The 18,085-nt window shown below is 40.6% G+C and overlaps 1 protein-coding gene across 1 annotated transcript; it reads left to right on the top strand.

Moving 5' to 3' along the window:
• Positions 1 to 15,950: 15,950 nt before the first annotated feature.
• Positions 15,951 to 17,822, top strand: LOC117546463. The gene is made up of 3 exons (XM_034216703.1): positions 15,951 to 16,661; positions 16,788 to 17,679; positions 17,790 to 17,822. The coding sequence occupies exons 1-3, from the start codon at positions 16,567 to 16,569 to the stop codon at positions 17,793 to 17,795; spliced, it is 993 nt and encodes a 330-aa protein (XP_034072594.1). The 5' UTR covers positions 15,951 to 16,566; the 3' UTR covers positions 17,796 to 17,822.
• Positions 17,823 to 18,085: the final 263 nt, after the last annotated feature.

Here is an 18,085-nt window from a genome sequence, read left to right on the forward strand (position 1 = left end):
TGTTTGTGCATTACAGAGAGCGCTCGATCGGGCAACCTCTGTATACACAACGGCTGTCACACTGGCTGTGTGAGGCGGTGTCACAGGCGTATGTCTCATCGGGGGTGGAGCCCCCGGAGAATATCAAAGCGCACTCAACCAGAGGAATTTCCTCCTCCACGGCGTTGAGCGGAGGAATGTCAGTGGAAGATATTTGCACGGCTGCATCTTGGTCTTCCCCCTGTTCATTTATTCAATTTTATTTGAGGGATGTTTCCCTTTCCTCTATGACGCACCCTGTACTGGGTGTCCTGTCAGAGTGAGTGACGTCAGGGAGCCAGCTGAGCGCCTCTCTCCTGCCTCTCGGCACACAGAGAGCGGCCTTTTTCCGCTCGTAGGAGAGGGATGTTCCCCTTCCTCTAATACACTTCGTACGAAGTGTGTGATTAGAGTGAGTAACGTCAGGGATCCAGCTGAGCGCTCTCCTACCTGGCTGGCACGGAGAGAGTGGCTGTTCCCCCTCTAAATATCGCAGGATAAGGTGGGACCTTCGTCTCTATTTCTCACAGCGGTCGGTATATATTGTTCCCAGCCTTCACCCCGTCAGGAAAACAGGTATGTTTGCTATGTTCCAGGGACGGGGAGGTGCCATTACGCATGGCACAACAGGCAGGGGGGTGTTATTGAGCAGGTGTGTCTGTGCTTCTAGTGCTGGACGGACCCAGTGGGGCGCAGACTACATCATGCTTCGCCATTAACCCAATAGCGATAGCCTTAGAGGGCGAAGCCATATACGAAATAGAACTGAGGTTACCTAACTGTAACCCAGCTTCTATGAGTATTGGCGCAGCCCTCTAAGCGTCGGGCCCCACTGGCTCTACGAATAGCTGAAGAAAAGTTATATTGTATGGGAGCAGATCACCGGGCAACCTCCCTATTTATACCGGAAGGTGACCCGAGGGTGGGGCCCACCTAGCGGGTGGGCGTGGACTACAAGTGTTTCAGTACTGCGTGGGGGCGCAGAAGGGTAAACCCAATAGCGATAGCCTTAGAGGGCTGCGCCAATACTCATAGAAGCTGGGTTACAGGTAACCTCAGTTTCTTTTGTTTGTTTAGTGTTGTACACTATACTTTTGAACAAACTCTGTCATCCCTACAGGCTACAGAGGATTGCAGAGTAATATCATGGATTTGGATGTTTGTGTTAGGGATATTAAGGCAAAAAACCTTGTTTAATACTGATTTTATAGAAGTCTAAGAGAAAATGTTCCTATGTCATCCTTCAGAATCAGAATACCTTTATTAGTCCCACAGAGGGGAAATGTGCGTGGTTACAGCTGGAAAAAGAGCCACAGACAGCTTAATGTTGTATATGTTAAATATGTGACATGCATTAAAAAAAAAGTACTAAGTTATGATATAATACAAAATATAATAAAAAATAAAAAGTTACATAATTTAAAAAAATACACATCCTGTAACAGTTCTTAGGATTTAGCAGCCAGGTATATATTACACAGTTATTAACGGCATATTGCACATCGAGCACATATTGCACATAGGTGGTTGGTATTTAACAGCAGCAAGTTACACAATTTACAAAATACACACCTTGTAACAGTTCTAAGGATTTAGCAGCCAGGTATATATTACACAGTTATTAACGGCATTTATATATTGCACATAGTTTGTTGGTATTTAGCAGCAAGGGGTGATATAGTCTGTGTTGTTGTGTCTGTGTGTGTGGGGGAGGGGTCTACTAGGGGCTGTGCTGGTTGTATAGTCTGACCACAGCAGGAAGGAAGGACCTGCGGTATCTCTCCGTGTGACAGCTGGGGTGCAGCAGCCTATCGCTGAAGGAGCTGCACAGTGAGGACAGGGTGTCCTGGAGGGGGTGGGACACATTGTCCAGCAGGGAGGACAGCTTAGCTGCCATTCTCCTGTCTCCCACCACCTCCACAGTGTCCAGAGGACTCCCCAGGACAGAGCTTGATTTATTACCAACATTTTCCTGCTGAGTAAAACTTAAGTTAAAGTATGATGGTCATTTTATAAACTGTCTTGCCATTTAGATTAAGATAGATATAAGGAATGCTTTGTAGTTGTGTTGTGTTATGGTTGTGTTTACAACTTTACCACCAATTGAGGGTGTTTTTCAGTTCTTGAAAATTAATCCTAACTTTTTTGGTCACCTAAATGTGTCTTGTCCAGCATTTAGTTGTAAGTAGCTCCACCTTCTCTAATTACTTCCAGTTCAAAAGTGAAATCCACAAAACAATGGGTGACATCATGGTGACTATGGTCTTCTTAGATACAGTCTATGACTACAATGGAAACAAGCAAATATTCTTGCATCAAAATACACACAAGAATATGTGATTTCTTATGAAAAAGATATGGGAGAAGAACATCATTTTAATTAAAGTTTAAAACGTTTACACACCTGTTTACTGTCAGATTCATACTTTACATCATGACCTTATGGCTGTATCTAACAACATCATAGCTGTATTTCATAGCATCGTGACTGCATTTAATGGAATCATGGCTGTATTCTATGGCATCAGGGCTGAATATAATAGTATCATGGCTGTAGGCTGTGTTTATGGTATCAGGGATGTATGGTGCTGCTCAGACACTGGAGGGCAGAAGACCGGCTGACGTACTGTACATCTGGCCGGACCCCTCACACTCTGCAGCACATCAAAACAGCTTTCCTTTTTGTATTACTGCCATTTTAAACAGAGCTTGACTAAGCCAATTCCCCCTGAAGAATGACCATCCATCGGCCCCTCTTTTTTTTTGTATCTCTCTCTTTGAAGTGCCGAGCTGTTGGGATAGACTTGAGCCAAGGAAGAGAGGGGCAAATTGGATGTTAATCCTTGTCTGAGTGCCAGAGATGTCAGCTGGAAAAAGTCAGGTGCCAGTTGCGATTTGTGCTATTCCTCTGTCGCTTTTTGTTCTGCATCATCACATTCTCCAAGCGGCAGATGCAGGTTTCCACAAACTGATTCATGGAATTTTTCCTTCCTAATGACTCATGATGGTGATCTGAAAGAGCCAGGTGCTCTCTATTATTAGTTGATTCAACCCGTCCACATTGAAGGTGGGAAACGGGCTCGATCGATGCTAACTCTTGCACAACTTAAAAGGAAGAGCGGGAAAAGGCTTTGTCTCCCTTAGGATTCCGGGGTTCACTATCAGTTTAACGCATGATCGAGGAAAAGCTCATTTTTCTTTGCAGTGCCGAGTCCTTTTCAAGCTCAAAGCAGTGGTGGAATGTAATTGGGTACATTTACTCAAATACTTGGATACTTCCTTTTATTGCTTCTGTATGCATATGCTTTTTACTTCTTTCCAATTTCCTGAGCGCTTTAGTTACTATTGACTTGTTTATTATAAGTAAGATACACATAAAACATTGAAATAATACAGGACCTCTGGGTATGGTTTCCTGTATCTGATTTTTTAAATGTAACATGCCTGTGGTTCAGGTAATATTAATACATGCTAAAATTGAGTAGGCCCAATAAACAAAAGAGCATAAAACAGGTTTTGAAGGACTTCGATTTACTTCTTTGCCTAGTAAAATGTTTTATGTAATACAAATAAAATTGTCCCCATTATTTTCCCCCAATATAATAGCTTTTCCACATGTCCAAACAACATTAGAGACCTCCAACATTAAAACTGAATGACACACTGCATAATTAGACACCTATTCTTAATAACTGTAATTATCTCAGTGTTTGTCCTGACCCTCACTCACCTTCTGCCGCTGCTATGTTATTGTGACTGAGAGCAGGAGATCATACAAAGAGATGTATGAGCCTCCCGTGCAGTGACTCACGGTGTCACTCGTGATATAATCACATGTTCACCGACTCGTGATATAATAACATGTTCACGGGTTTGTCAAACAGCCAGCTGAGTAGGGTCACACTCAATCGATCTTAAAAGAGTTATTATATTATGTGACAACCTATTATTTGAATGTATTTATTAAAAGGAAAAAAAACGATTTAAAAGTGTTTCATAGCAAATATCAACCTTTATTTCGGTAGAGGTTTGTTTTGACTGAATTCTAAAATGCTAATGTTTAGCAGGTATGATGTTTGCCTTGATAAACATCTTAAAGGTCCCATGTCGTGCTTTTCCGGTTATTACCCGTCCCCTTGTGTGTTATGAAGGTCTTTCTGCATGTAAACGGTCTGCAGAGTCACAAACCCTCAAAGTACACCCTGTAGCGAGTAAAACTCTAACACAGAAAATACCTGTCGATGCTGCCCCAGAACGCCTCGTTGGACATTTCTCTTTTTCCATTTGTTTCTTCCGGGAACCAAAATGGACCAATCCGCGGAGCTCCTCACACACCAGGACCTTTAGTGTACATTTCCAACTAACAGGGAGTCCCATTGACTTGCATAGAGCTACCTGAACGCTGGTAATAGATGAGTTGGGATCGCGGAGAAATGCTCTGCAGACCCATTCTCACAGCGTTATAAACCTTTTTCTTACTCAATATCAAGCCACACTTATTGTTTTTACTTCAGCTGTGAGTGTTTGTGTGTGCTCAGGATGAGTTTTGCGCTGTCCCGCTTTACCCGGAAACCACACCAGTAAGCCAGCTCACTGAGCAGCGAGCCTCGCAACGTCCCGACCAATCAGAGCACACTGGGCTCACAGGGGGGGGGGGGGGGGGGGGGCGGGGGGGCAGGAGCTCCAACAAGCCGTTTAGGACAGAGAGTGAATACACATACTATACAGAGATGCTGTATGAGAAACCAATGTGAGTTTGGAAAATTGCACAATATAAATCTATTTTAGTAGACCTCAAGAATGGAATTCAGTAGGTCTCATTAGAAATGGCCATGACATGGGACCTTTAAATTATGGAGATTCTTGTAGGTATATGTATTTGACAAAAATCTAAGCAAATCCTGATAATGTCTTACCAAATGAAAAACTGAAAGAACACTGACATTGGTACTTCCTGAGGAAAGCGTGGACACATTTTGAAAGCAATCTATTCAATAGTTGTCAAGACATTTCACAGAAACCCTCTCGGGGTTAAAGACTGCCATGTTTTCAGGAATTGGATGGAAGGAATCCTACTTCTTTAAGATAATGACTTAATACCTTTACAAGGATTTACATCATCTTTCTGCTTATACTGAAATCCAGTCCTTACGTGTGAGTACTGGTTGTTTTCCTGAAGTGTCACAAGCACTCTTCCCCTCTTCAGTTTCCCATCAGTCCCTGGGGACAAGCAGCAGGAACAGCAGACTGATGGTAGCTGGAGAGGATTCTGAAATATATCCATGATCCTCTGAACTTCCAGCACCGAAATCCCTGAAAGGAGGTGCAAACGTGTAAATACAAATAGACAAGAAGCCGTCAGCATAATGTTTATTGTGCTGCTTTAAAAAGGGAAGGCATCTGAGAAAACCCTAAATTAGTATAATTGCTGTAATTTTCCAACTTGCAGGCTCGTATACGAGGGCATGCGCTGCCTGGCTTTATTTCATCTTTTCATCAAAACTCTATTGCAAATTGGTGAAAAAACTATCTTGACTTAATTATGCACTTAAGCGTTTTCTGGAATAAATCATCAACACTATCAGTCGGTAATGTGATTGCTTTTGTTCGACGGAAGACTTAACATTATCCTCAATACAAACAGCATGCTTTGGTGATTCCTTTTTTACTCCTCGTCCTTCATCTTCGGCAGGAATGTTGTCCTCATCGCTGACTTTGATCTTCTGCTCAACAGGGATGCGTTCGGGCATGAGCTTTATCCCACTGGTTTTCTTGGTGTCCTGCAGAGATCTGCATGCGCTTCTTCATCCTTTTCTTTATCTTTCTCTCTCTTGCCTCTAAGCTTTTCTGTTATCAGCCTCTCACTGTTCTTCAACTGCCTCAGTGTCTCACCTTTTTCCTCAGGGATGCTCTTCATGAGCTGGAGAAATAAAGACATACGGTACTGAACTCTTGACTCTACACCAGAGCATCCTATAACATCCTGGTCATATGTTTATGTAACCATGGAGCTTAATCTTTATTTGTTAGGCCAGCAGTTCTTGTTTTGAGGTGGTCTCGATGGTCTACCAGAGCTGATTGTATCAGTGGATGGATTGTGCTCCATCAGAGCAAATAGAAGTTTTAGCGATGCGAGATGTATAACTCGGGTCTCTTCTTAGTCTGAGCTGTCGGACCGGTTCAGAATTTGTGACCAGTGTGTTGTTGTAGGATGAGGACAGCAAGGACCCCTGGTGCAAGGCCGCACAAGTTCACCCTGGGTCTCTGTGGGCTGCAGGACTTAAGCTTTCATGAATGTTCTTGTATCTCTTAAATGTATTCAAGTTATCCTCAATCTTCCCCAATTCATCTGTTAATTTCCCCATTGCAATGATTTGTATTGTGTTTCCTCAGATTTCTTACGTTTAACCCTCCTGTTGTGTTCGGGTCAAATCTGACACCGATTTACTACTTTTATCAATCATAACTTTTTTGTTTTACATTCGATTACATTATGGCTTTATGATATCCTTCACAGTAGACATTTGAACATATACAATTGCTGATCACCACTTTCATTGAATTTTGGATGATTTAGTCAACTTTGTAACACCCATGATGTTCCCGGTCAAAAATGACCGCCATAAAGAAAAGGAATTAGTAACCATCCGGATCAGATAAAACACACACACACAAACGCACACACACGCACGCACACACACACACACACACACACACACACACACACACACACACACACACACACACACACACACACACACACACACACACACACACACACACACACACACACACACACATACATACACTAGATGTGTTTTCCCCCCTTATGTGCCCATCCCCCATGTGAATCACACCTGGCACTTGCAATACATGTTCAGTGTCTATTCTTTGTATATTTACTGCAGTTTTTCATGTATACCAGTAGTCTGATACAATATTTACAGTTTGAAAGGGTGTTAAATGAAATTTGGTGATGATTTATGTTTTTTGTGTTAATGTAATAGCAGTTCAAACAGGACCGGTCAAATTTGACCGTGAATATCAAAGTAAGGGGGGGAAACAAACACAACAGGAGGGTTAAGGGAGAGCTGGGTTATTCTAACTGTCTTGTGGTATCTACCTCCATTACCTTGCCAACCCTTTATGTCATCTTGTCAACACCCAAGAATGAACCTAGCTCCTTTTTTCGCAGTGAATTTCCATTACATTGTTTCCATCAGACGAGCCTCTCCTCGGAGCTTGAGTTCTTCACACTGACAGCAAAATGAGAGCTAATTTGCATCAATAAACAAACAGATTTTGTAACATCTTTAAACTGTCTCTTCATAATGGCCTCGGAGAAAAAGAAACCCGCCTTAAAGTGTTCCCACACACTGCACATCATAGAACAGTCACGAATAATTCACCATGATAATCTGTTTAAAAATTAGCTTTGTTCCAAATTCATGCATTTAACTTTAACATGTACAACATTTTTTGAGGTCTGAGTTTAAACCAACACAGACTTGTAAAAAATCTTGCAATTGTGAATGAATTAAACAAAAGTGAAGCCAAAATACCCTGAAAATGAGCGTTAATTTGATTTGAGCCCCCGTATGGAGGTCGTGCCCGAAGCCACTGCCTAGCTTCTTAGCATGAGAGCTGCCTAACTGTTGTACTGAGTTGTGTCATGACCATGGTAGCTGTTTGGCTTAAAAATAATCAATAACTAAGCATAACATTTATACAATTAATGAAATCCAAGCATGTTCTTTAACAAAGACTCAACCTGGCTTTCCTGTTGGGGAGCTGTCAAGTCGTCCATCTTTATTTACAGTCCATGGGTTCAGTACCCATGCTGAATTGTCTTTCTATTAAGTTTAAATCAATTGCATCTGTAGCTAGTTTGACCCTTAGCTAATTTTTCTTGTCTCACACTTGAATAATCTTCCAATCCGAAGTAGTCCCCATGCAGCCTGTGATCAATTGTTCTGACAGCACTTATGTGTCTCAGAATTGATGACGACTGAATGTAAGATGGCAGGTGCTTTGCAGGATCAATAAGGTCTGGGGAAATAAGCCAGCTGTTGCCCAACTTTTAGATGAAATAACTGACATATACCTGAAAATGAAATATTTAGAGTATCAAACTTAAGTGTTAAAGTGAGACAGACATATTGTTTGAGGAGTCAGCCCACACAATCCCTGAGCACAGCCTTGAAAAGAGACAAGGAGTGGTAGACTCTGCTCCAGCACTGAATCATACTCTCATTGTGCCAAAAGCTGTTGAATTAGTTTCCTATTATCCCCCATTTTTGTGAAGGAGTTGATCTGTCATGTTGTCTGAAGTTCTGATTGATCACAGACTTCCTTTATTCTGTTAATTTCATAATGAATTCAGACAGTCAATCAATCAAAGTTGATTTATACTGGACATTTAGTTTATTTGTATCTAATGATAATGAGGATTAATGAAGTTGACATTTTCTAAAGTTTTTCCATCCAGTCCTATTGAGAGTTTTACTTTAGCACATTTTAACAGGCAAACACAAGTTATTTCCACTCCGCTATATCACTCAATCCTAATTGGTTATCAGTGTTTCCATCCACTTTTTCATGCCCAATCGCTTTGCATATAATGGAGCCTGAGTTGAAATGAAAAGAAAATCGGAAAATAAATGATGTGTAAACTTACCAAAGGTGGAAAAGTTCACCTACAGATGGTAATAATATGCAGCTAAGTGTAGTGGTCACAGTATGGCTGGGTGCAGAGGTGGGAGAAGTACTCAGATCAATATTTTCTAGTTCATACACACAATCAACACATTCTCACTCCCAACTCGGCCTATGTTAACGTTATGTACAACCCAGTCTCATGGCATTTCGTGTTATAGTCACGACATCTAATCTATTGATTCGTGTTCACCATCACGATTTTCCCCTGGAAGCTGTGGGGTTCATACAAACATGTTTTTACTTAATATCAAGCCACGATTATTGTTTTTATTTTAAATCGTATAACGTCGGACTTTTTTTGTCGTCTGTGAGGAAAATAAATGGGGCTCAGAGCCTCAGAATACTGAAATCTGTATTTTTTAAAATATTTTTTTCCTTCTAATTTGTTATTCTTTTCTAAATAACACACTGTTATTTACTCACCAATAACACACAATTATCCTTGTTTTTATTTATTTTGTTTCATTCTATAATCTCGGGCTTTTTTGGCGTCCGTCAGGAACTGAATTTCAAAATAACCGGAAACAGACGTAGGCATTTCAAGCGATTACCCAAGATCCTCAGCTATGGTTTAAGCTCGCTGATTGGATGTTTTAGCCGCAATGCATGCTGGGATTTGGTTTTTATATGATATGAAATCAGAAAAACATTTTTAAAAAATACTTAATTCCGAGTGTTCTTGCTTTTCTGTTTGAAAGTCATCACATAACGGCATTGTAATACACGGTTCGGCTGCATTACATATTACAGATCTGCCATAGTTCTTTATTTATAGAGCCCTGATGAAGACCTTTGGAAAAACTGGAAGAAATGCCGCCGAAACTGAATACTTGACGTGGATCATAAATATATCAACAATTAAACAACATCTTCAATTTCTCTTCACACAACACGTCTCCTTGCAGTATCAACACTAATTCGGCTGACTTTTACATTTGATCTAATTCGTAGATAGGTTATATTTACTATACACCATAACGGTGCACAGCTGATATAAAAGGAATTGTAGTTTTTAAAGATATTACTGATTTTCTTTGAATATAAGAATGTAAATACTGAGTCTGAAATAATATAGCAATATGCTGTAAAATTATGTGAAAGCATGAATAAAACTACACATCTTCAGATGTTGTACATACATAAGTGTGTCCTACACTAATAATACAAAGTTATTATGGCTGTGTGTACCTTGTGTGCACCGCCTAGTGGTTAAGCACGTTATTGAATTATTGTTTTTATGTGTTATATTTGATTAAAAAAATATTACATACTTTCATAGGGGGAAAGTAGAAGGTCTGTGATAGAAATATAGAATATAAAAAATCAAGAAGATACTATAAGTGATCTCTACAATAAAACAGTTTAGTGCAGGATGTACAAAGATATTAATAGGAGGAGGTGCAAAACAGAAAAACGAATTAACCTTTATTTAAACATTAAATAACAGATTAAGGTCTTCTTTTAAATAAGAAAAAAACTTTGGGGGTATCTATCTACAGATAAATATTAAGCCTGACAAAGTACTTAACGTCCAATATTTTGCTTTCCTGCAATGTTAACTATGTTGAAGCACTTATTTTAACTGATATTATACATATGAATTATACTCTTATGTATGTAGATAGAATAAGAAATGTGCAGAATATGACAGTTTAATGGTGGAGGTACACACATATTGATAGATGTCTTGTAATGCACTGTTGAGGAACCTGTGACCCAAGTTTTTCATTCATTGCATAACTACACCGTAGTTGTGTATATGATATGTCAATAAACCTTTGAAAATCTTGAAAGGGATGTGCAAAATAGCCATAATATACAGTCTTTAATGAACTATTAGTAGAGAATAACGAGTAATGAATATACTTTATTACTCGTTTCCATTCATGTCAATTGCAGATACATGTTTAGTCTTCTCAAGCACCAACTATCAAATATCTCTCCTGATTGTTGGCACTTGACAATCACCTTACCTGAATTTTACTCAGGTGTAACTAAAGTCTGATTTAAGGGTTGTTTATATTTCACATCATTAATCAGAATCTGCAAAGTAACTCAAATAAGTGTAGTGGAGTAAAAATACCAGGTTAACCTCTGAATTGTAGTGGAGTAGAATTACAAAGTAACAATGAGCTGTCATGTGGGTATATATTAATGCTATATATTAATGCTGCGCATTATGGACACAAGCGATTTTCACCCATTTATTAATTATATGTTTTACATTTGATAACACCAATGTGTTTAATACTGGCAACTTCTAATTGTGAGAAAAACAAAAACGTTCAGTAGACGTCCCATAGAACATTTTGCGAAAGACAATAGCCAACATGTGTAGTTCTGAGGGGGCATTCGATTCCAGTTTTGGATAGTCTGGCGTGGTTTCGTTCCATTTCAAATAGCTGTTTGACGCTCGGTGTAACCTTGGCGCACTGCCACTCCAACATCCAATCCCAGAGCTTGAAGATTAATCACGGGGACTGTAGTCCTAAACGATAGCTGGGGATTATGGGTAGTGTAGTGTTTTCGGCCATCCTAAACTCAGAAATGTTGACAATCGCAATGATGCTCGAAATGTCCCTTATAGGCCTACATCTGTTTCCGGTTATTTTTATTTTGAAATTCAGTTCCTGATGGACGCCAAAAAAGCCCGAGATTATGGAATTAAACCAATAAATAAAAGCAAGGATAATTGTATGTTATTGGTGAGTAAATAATAGTGTGTTATTTTGAAAAGAATAACAAATTAGAAGGAAAAAAAGATTGAAAAAATACAGATTTCAGTATCCTGAGGCTCTGAGCCCCATTTATTTTCCTCACAGACGGCAACAAAAGTCCGAAATTATACGATTTAAAATAAAAGCAATAATTGTGGCTTGATATTGAGTAAGAACATGTTTTTATGAACCACACAGCTTCCGGTCTTCCAAGACCCGACCGGAGAAAAAGACGTGCTGCAGGCACGAAACACATTACCAGTAGAAATACATTCCTTTTAAAATCGTGCTGTGCAACACGAAAAAAAGGGGTTAATCGTGTTGGTGAACACGAATCAATAGATTAAAAATCGTGTTGGTGAACACGAAATGCCATGAGACTGGGTTGGTCTTAGACGAGGCAGTGATATCATAAACCTGTTAATGTACGCATTCAAACACTTTTTCTTTTACCAGCTGTAGGCTATTCACCTTGCAGGTGCAGCTATGTGGCTTTTATCCTAGATAAAGTGTTTAAGTCATGGATGTTTAAAGTTTAACTTCTTTATATTTGTGTAATATTATAGTTCACTTTTCATTCAGGAAGTATGACGCTGCGCTGTCAGTATGCTTCTCCATGTTTGTAAAAATTGGAAAATACATGCCTAACTGTCTACCAGCATGTCATGCACTCACTGGCTGTGACACAACAAGTAGTTTGTACAGAATAGGAAAGACAACAGCATTCAACAAACTCAAGACCCATCTCAGCGAGCTCAAAGATCTGGCCCATTTTGGACTCTCTGCCAGCTTGGAAGAGTCTTTGCCAGTCGCAAGAGAATTTGCGCTTCTGCTATATGGAAAAAAGGAAAATGGACTGATGTGCACAAACTTGGATGAACTGAGGTTCGTAATTGCATCAACAACAGATGCAGCCTCTGCAAATCTGCCGCCAACAGAGGATGCATTTCAACAACATGTAAAGAGCAATGTTTCAGACAGCGATGGTGTCACAGCCCGAACCCAAACACTTGTTATGGAGTCCTGTTGGCAAGGGGTGGACTGTCAGAGATGGGGCCATTCAACCAGTGCTATTTATAAAACCCCCAGCACCTACAGAAGTGAGAGACATTACTCACTTGTATTGCAAAGATGCAAAGAGGGAGTGGAAAGTGCCAGTGCCTCTCTGTTGGCCTTCCCTGCACGGAGTTCTGCACCTGCTGTGCAGAATGTCAAAATGTGTCCCCTAACGTTTCTGAGGAACCTGACAATTAACATTATATTCTAGTATCTATATACTTGACCTCTCACAGAATTATTTGATTCTGTTTCTGTTTGAATAAAACCTGTACTATGTACCTTTTTAGAGGCTTGCAATTTAGAACTAATACACTTCCTTTTATTGGGTTACTCTTATTCTGACTAGTTGGTGATGTAGTTCAGCCACCTGGTATTTCCCTCTCCAAATATGATGACCATCAGAGGGAGCATTCTTAATTTATAGGTTATTATGCCACTTATCCCCCATTCGGAATGTGACTGTCTCAGAGAAGAGGTAGGCCTACTGTATGTCTAAATAAATCTCATTTGCAATAGAACTGTACCAGATATTTCCATACAACTACTGGTTAGTGTTCAATAGCACCCTAAACAATTCAGTAATGGTATATGTTTTAGGGATTTCTGGTTTTCTGATAAATGAGAGAAAAGTGATTGAGTCCTGTGTTCCTCACCAAACAACACGTTCTCACTCCCAACCCGTCACATATTGACGGATGGTCAGGGCCCCTCCCCGTCACTCTATTACCCCTTGGAAGTCAGGGTTGCATTCCAATAGTCCATTTAGCTTAGGAACCTTCCTAACGGAGTGAAATGACCCGGAAGTACGTCACTGGCAGCCAGGCCCGCCTTAACCTGCCATCAGGCCCTGGGGCTGATAGGTTTTGTAGGCCCCCTATGTAAACAACAAATCAAAGTCATTTATGCAGGCTCTGTGATCGCACTTCTCCACTCTGCTCTACGCGCGCCTGGTCCTCTCCTCCAGATGAGTGACGTATCGGACCTCCCTCGTGTATTTGTCTGGTTGCCGTTGGCTCCCCTCCACGTAGCAAGTCCTCGTCGTCCTCTCCATCTCCTCCAACATCCCTCCTGTCTGTTTTTCCTCTCCCGCTACTCCATCGCTATCAGAACCAGACGGCCTACTTGGCTCCGAGGCCCCACGGCCGGCACCGCTACTGCTCGGTACAGAACTCATCTGTCCTCCTTCCTCCTCATCCTGGCCTACAGGTTTAAAACAACCTGTAAGCTTCGGCATTTTTTGTAATAGCTGCTTGTCGCGAAACTCCTTTTCCCTCAACAATTTCCTTTCCCGAGCGCCACTCTCAAACGTTTTCTTCTCAAACTTTTTCTCCTAAACAACCTTCATCTGTCACTCAATCACTCGCAATTTGAATAAGTCACATGTGAAACATATTCTCATTCTGATTCGCTGTGAAGTGGTGCCCACTGACTGTTACGGAGTCATCATTTTTGAGAAAAATCTCTGGAATCCATCGATCTGATTGATTAGCGGAGCAAATGATCAAAATACTAAGGAGGGAAGATATTTTCGTTTGGATTACTGGTCTGGGGGAAGCTCACGTGTGTGTGTGTGTATACGTGTGTGTTTGTGTATTTTTGCGTTTGTGTGTATTGTGTTTGTTTCCCGGGGAAAACACTCACGAGAAACACCGGCTGTTGTTATGCCTGCTGTGACGTCAAGTTACTCTGTTCTCCGCTTGTAATTATGCCGTTACAAGCTTCAACGTTGTATTTATCATCTGAATTTGCCGAAACAAGTTTAATATTCTGAAAGCCAAGACTTTGTTTATTTGAAACCAGATGAAAACAAACTGTAATGGACCCTGCCGTGTTATCTATGATTACTATACGCCTTACATTCATAATTTCAGCCGGAGGGAGGGGGAGTGAGTGGCGAGTGAGAGCTGTCATCTTCCCTATACAAGCTTCAAAAATGTAGTTATCGTGTGATTTTGGAAATAAAAGTTTCATATTCTGAAGTCAAGACTTTGTTTATTTAAATGTTTTTTAAAAACATCCGAAATAAAAAACTTTTTTTTTTTTTTATTTAAATGTTTTTTTTTTTTAATTTATTGGCTCATGATAGGCCCCTGATCTCCGTAGGCCCCTGGGCTTCAGCCCAGGTCAGCCCGTGCATTAAGGCGGCCCTGCTGGCAGCCATGATAAGTGCCGTTCCAATTCTCCAAATGAAAGGAAAGGAGGTTTCAAACTTCCTTTATAACCTCCTTTAGCTTAGGAACCACTGGACCTCCCTAACCGAAAGGAGAGGAGAAAATGCTGCCCCACAATGCAATGCAGCCGCAGCATTTGCCATCACAACAGTCGGCCGTTCATGGAAACAACCGATTATGACCGAGAAATGATATCATGAAAGTTACGGTGCTTATTAAGCTTTTTAAAACGTATGTGGTAAGTTGCCAAAGTGCTTTTTTCTGAACCTTCATCAGTATTATAATCAAAAAGAGAAATATGAACGTTAGTTTTTACTGAAATGATCAAATAAAGTCAACATCTCACAGTGTTTACTGAGCTGTGTGGGGTTTGTTCAACTTTTAAAAGATGTTTGAATGGTGATATACACAGTGATAGATGTTAAGGACTAACGTTTATAATAAATACATCTGTATTGATTTTAAGATATTTTCATAGTTCATACAATCATACGTATTGGGATCATTTGTATTAATGTGGACCGGAGGGAGAGGGTGACGAGCATAAGTTTCACTTTCCTTTTTTATTTCAATTCCAACTTTGGTCATGAAGAATATGTTTCTCTGTTGTCCACGTTCATAAAGCATAAAACAACAGCATCAGAGCACGGTGCAGAGTCTCTAGATGAGTTTACAGTAGTGCCTCCTTCTTATTAAACATCCATGTTGTAGTCCGCTGTATAGAAAACTGTAGTTTCCATAGTTTCCCCACAGCAGCAGACGCACACAATGACGTCCGCTGGCGCATCATAAACACGTCGGATAGTGAAAGTGCATTCGGATTCTCTAAAGTACCGCAGTCTCTTATCCTAAGTCCTTTTGAATTCTCCTATCCACTATCCCTTAACCCCGTGACATTTCACTCAGAGGTCAAGGAATAGGAGATAGGGTTAGAATTTAGGAGCTGATTTTTGGATTATCGGAACGCAACCCAGTTGTCAACGGGATAGATGAGAGTAACACCTACGTCACTTCCGGGCGAAAATTACGGCTCCGCCCACTTTGGGGGAAAACAAAGCTGTCAGTTGAACGGCGGTTAATACAAATTCTGAAGTGTTTGCCAATCCGATCAGAAAATTAAGAAAACCTGAGATTTTTGGATCTTCAAAGAGCCCGATTACAATGGCCAGACAGGCAAACTATTACATTAAATCATTGGAAAACGACGATCGGGCTCGATATATGATTAAATTAAAAGCAGTAGGCGATCAATGTCCATTCTGTCTGCCGGTGGACGAGTGGACAAATGATCCGACTCAATGGCCTGAGGTGTCATATCCTGACATCTATAACTACCTCATTGAATCTCCAGGTAGTTTGTATAGGACGTCATCAAGACACATTATTTATCCGTTTTAATAGTCTGTCCAATTTGCGTTACTGTTTAAACTATAAATATGTGTTATACAATAACGTGTTAAATAGGGGGTTTACCAAGCTAATTAATGATAGCATCTAGTTATAGGTAGGGTTGATAATTGACGATTTTATGTTATAGCCTATCTTTATAATCTCAGTAAATATACCACAACACAGTAGCCTACGACAATATTTTTAACATACACAGTTCATCACAATAGCAAAATTCAGTCTTTATTAATTAACTTTCTGGATTGCCCATGGTTGTACTACTAATGTTTTTTTAAATGTTTTTAGATGTGACAGAGCAGGTTTAGAGATTTGTGTCTGCTAACTTGTCCTCTAGGGATTTACACAGCAAGTTCAATGAAGAACTTCAGGTCTCTGGAAGCACATACCTTTTTTACCAGTGGCTGGGTGGATGTGGTTCTTCACCACAAACCCTGTGCTGACACAACAGTCTTCAAGACCCATGTAAAGCCATCATGGAGAGTTACAGATACTGTAAACTCCACAACACCTGGGTTGCTGTTAACAAGACTGGAGAGGTCACAGCTGCTCACTGTGATTGCATGGCAGGGTAAGCTGACTGCATAACACTAATAGTACAGTCACAATGCCACCTATGTTATCCTTCAGAAGGGAAGAAATGCTTTTGTTATTTGGTGAAAAAGTATTTATTTAAAAAATATATTTTTTACTCTAGACTAGGAGAAAGCTGTTCCCATGTCGGAGCCCTGCTTTTTAAGTTGGAGGCATCAGTTCGCCTTGGATATACAAGTGTGGCACCAACCAGCATCGCCTGTGCCTGGAATAAAGTCTGCACGAAAAAAGTTGAGGCAGACATGGTCATCAATATAGACTTCTATGGAGACAAAGCCAAAAAAAGGGACACAGGAACAAACTGCAGGGTCATTCCAATGGCGAATGAAGAAAATAAACAACAGTTCTTGGAAATGCTGTCTGCCTCAGGAGAACTGCCTGTTGGTCTGAGCACTTTCAAGGCTTTTGCAGACCCTTTCAAACCAAAGCCTTGGTACCAACATCTGTCAGATTGTTCAGATGATCAGGTACAGGCAATAGAGGAAGAGACAAAAGACCAGGCAGAATGTTCATCTTGGCACCAGCAGAGGGTTGGGAGGGTGACAGGTACATCAGCACACAGAGTTATCCACACATCTCTTGAGAAACCATCAAAATCACTGCTGAGGGATATTGTGCAGAAAGAATCACGCAAAAATCCGCTGAAAACACCAGGCATCATTTGGGGTAGGGAACACGAAAAAGATGCAATTGAGACATACAAGTATGCACTGGGCCTTACAACTGCATATACAGCACCCACTTTAATTAACATCTCCAGTGACATATATAAACCCCACACAAGCATCAGTATTCAACGGGCAGGCTTCCGAGTTAGCAGAGAGAAGCCCTACATTGGTGTAAGCTGTGATGCTTATGTACACTGCGTTTGCTGTGGAAAGGGGGTGGTTGAGGTAAAGTGCCCCTTGAAGTGGAATAGTGATTTGCCAGCAGACAAGAGAGGACATCTGGACACTTTGTTGTCGCTGAGGACCAACCACAGCTACTACACCCAGGTAATACAATAAATAACAACTCATAAGGAATTGTATTATCTGTGTTTTGTTAATTGCAGGTAAGTAGTCGGAGTCTATGCTGTACTTTTTCTTTCTCTTTTTTTTTACAGGTGTAGATGCAGATGTTTGTGTGCAAAACAACCTATGCAGACTTCATCACCTGGACGCCAAAGCAAACCGTTATCTTCCGTGTCCAACAAGATGAAGATTTTCAGTGTCAGGCAGTGGACACCATTAGCCGTTTTTGGGCCAGGCACATCTACCCACAGCTGGCGGGAACCACAATCCCAGATACAGAGCTGGAGCTTCAGGTATAAAACATTTTCCTTAGAGACTGCAAATACACTGTCTGTTATATCTTTATACTATGTAATACATGGCACACAAATATTATGAAACAATACAA

The sequence above is a fragment of the Gymnodraco acuticeps genome, unplaced genomic scaffold (genome assembly GCF_902827175.1).
Source record: "Gymnodraco acuticeps unplaced genomic scaffold, fGymAcu1.1, whole genome shotgun sequence".
In the NCBI taxonomy this organism is placed as follows: domain Eukaryota; kingdom Metazoa; phylum Chordata; class Actinopteri; order Perciformes; family Bathydraconidae; genus Gymnodraco; species Gymnodraco acuticeps.

What these genes read in the sequence shown, in the direction of transcription:
- LOC117546463 (XM_034216703.1), top strand. Translation starts at nt 16,567, where the DNA reads ATGGAGAGTTACAGATACTGTAAACTCCACAACACCTGGGTTGCTGTT. An exon ending in CACTGTGATTGCATGGCAGG is followed by an intron (nt 16,662 to 16,787) that starts GTAAGCTGACTG and finishes TTTTTACTCTAG; the next exon opens with ACTAGGAGAAAGCTGTTCCC.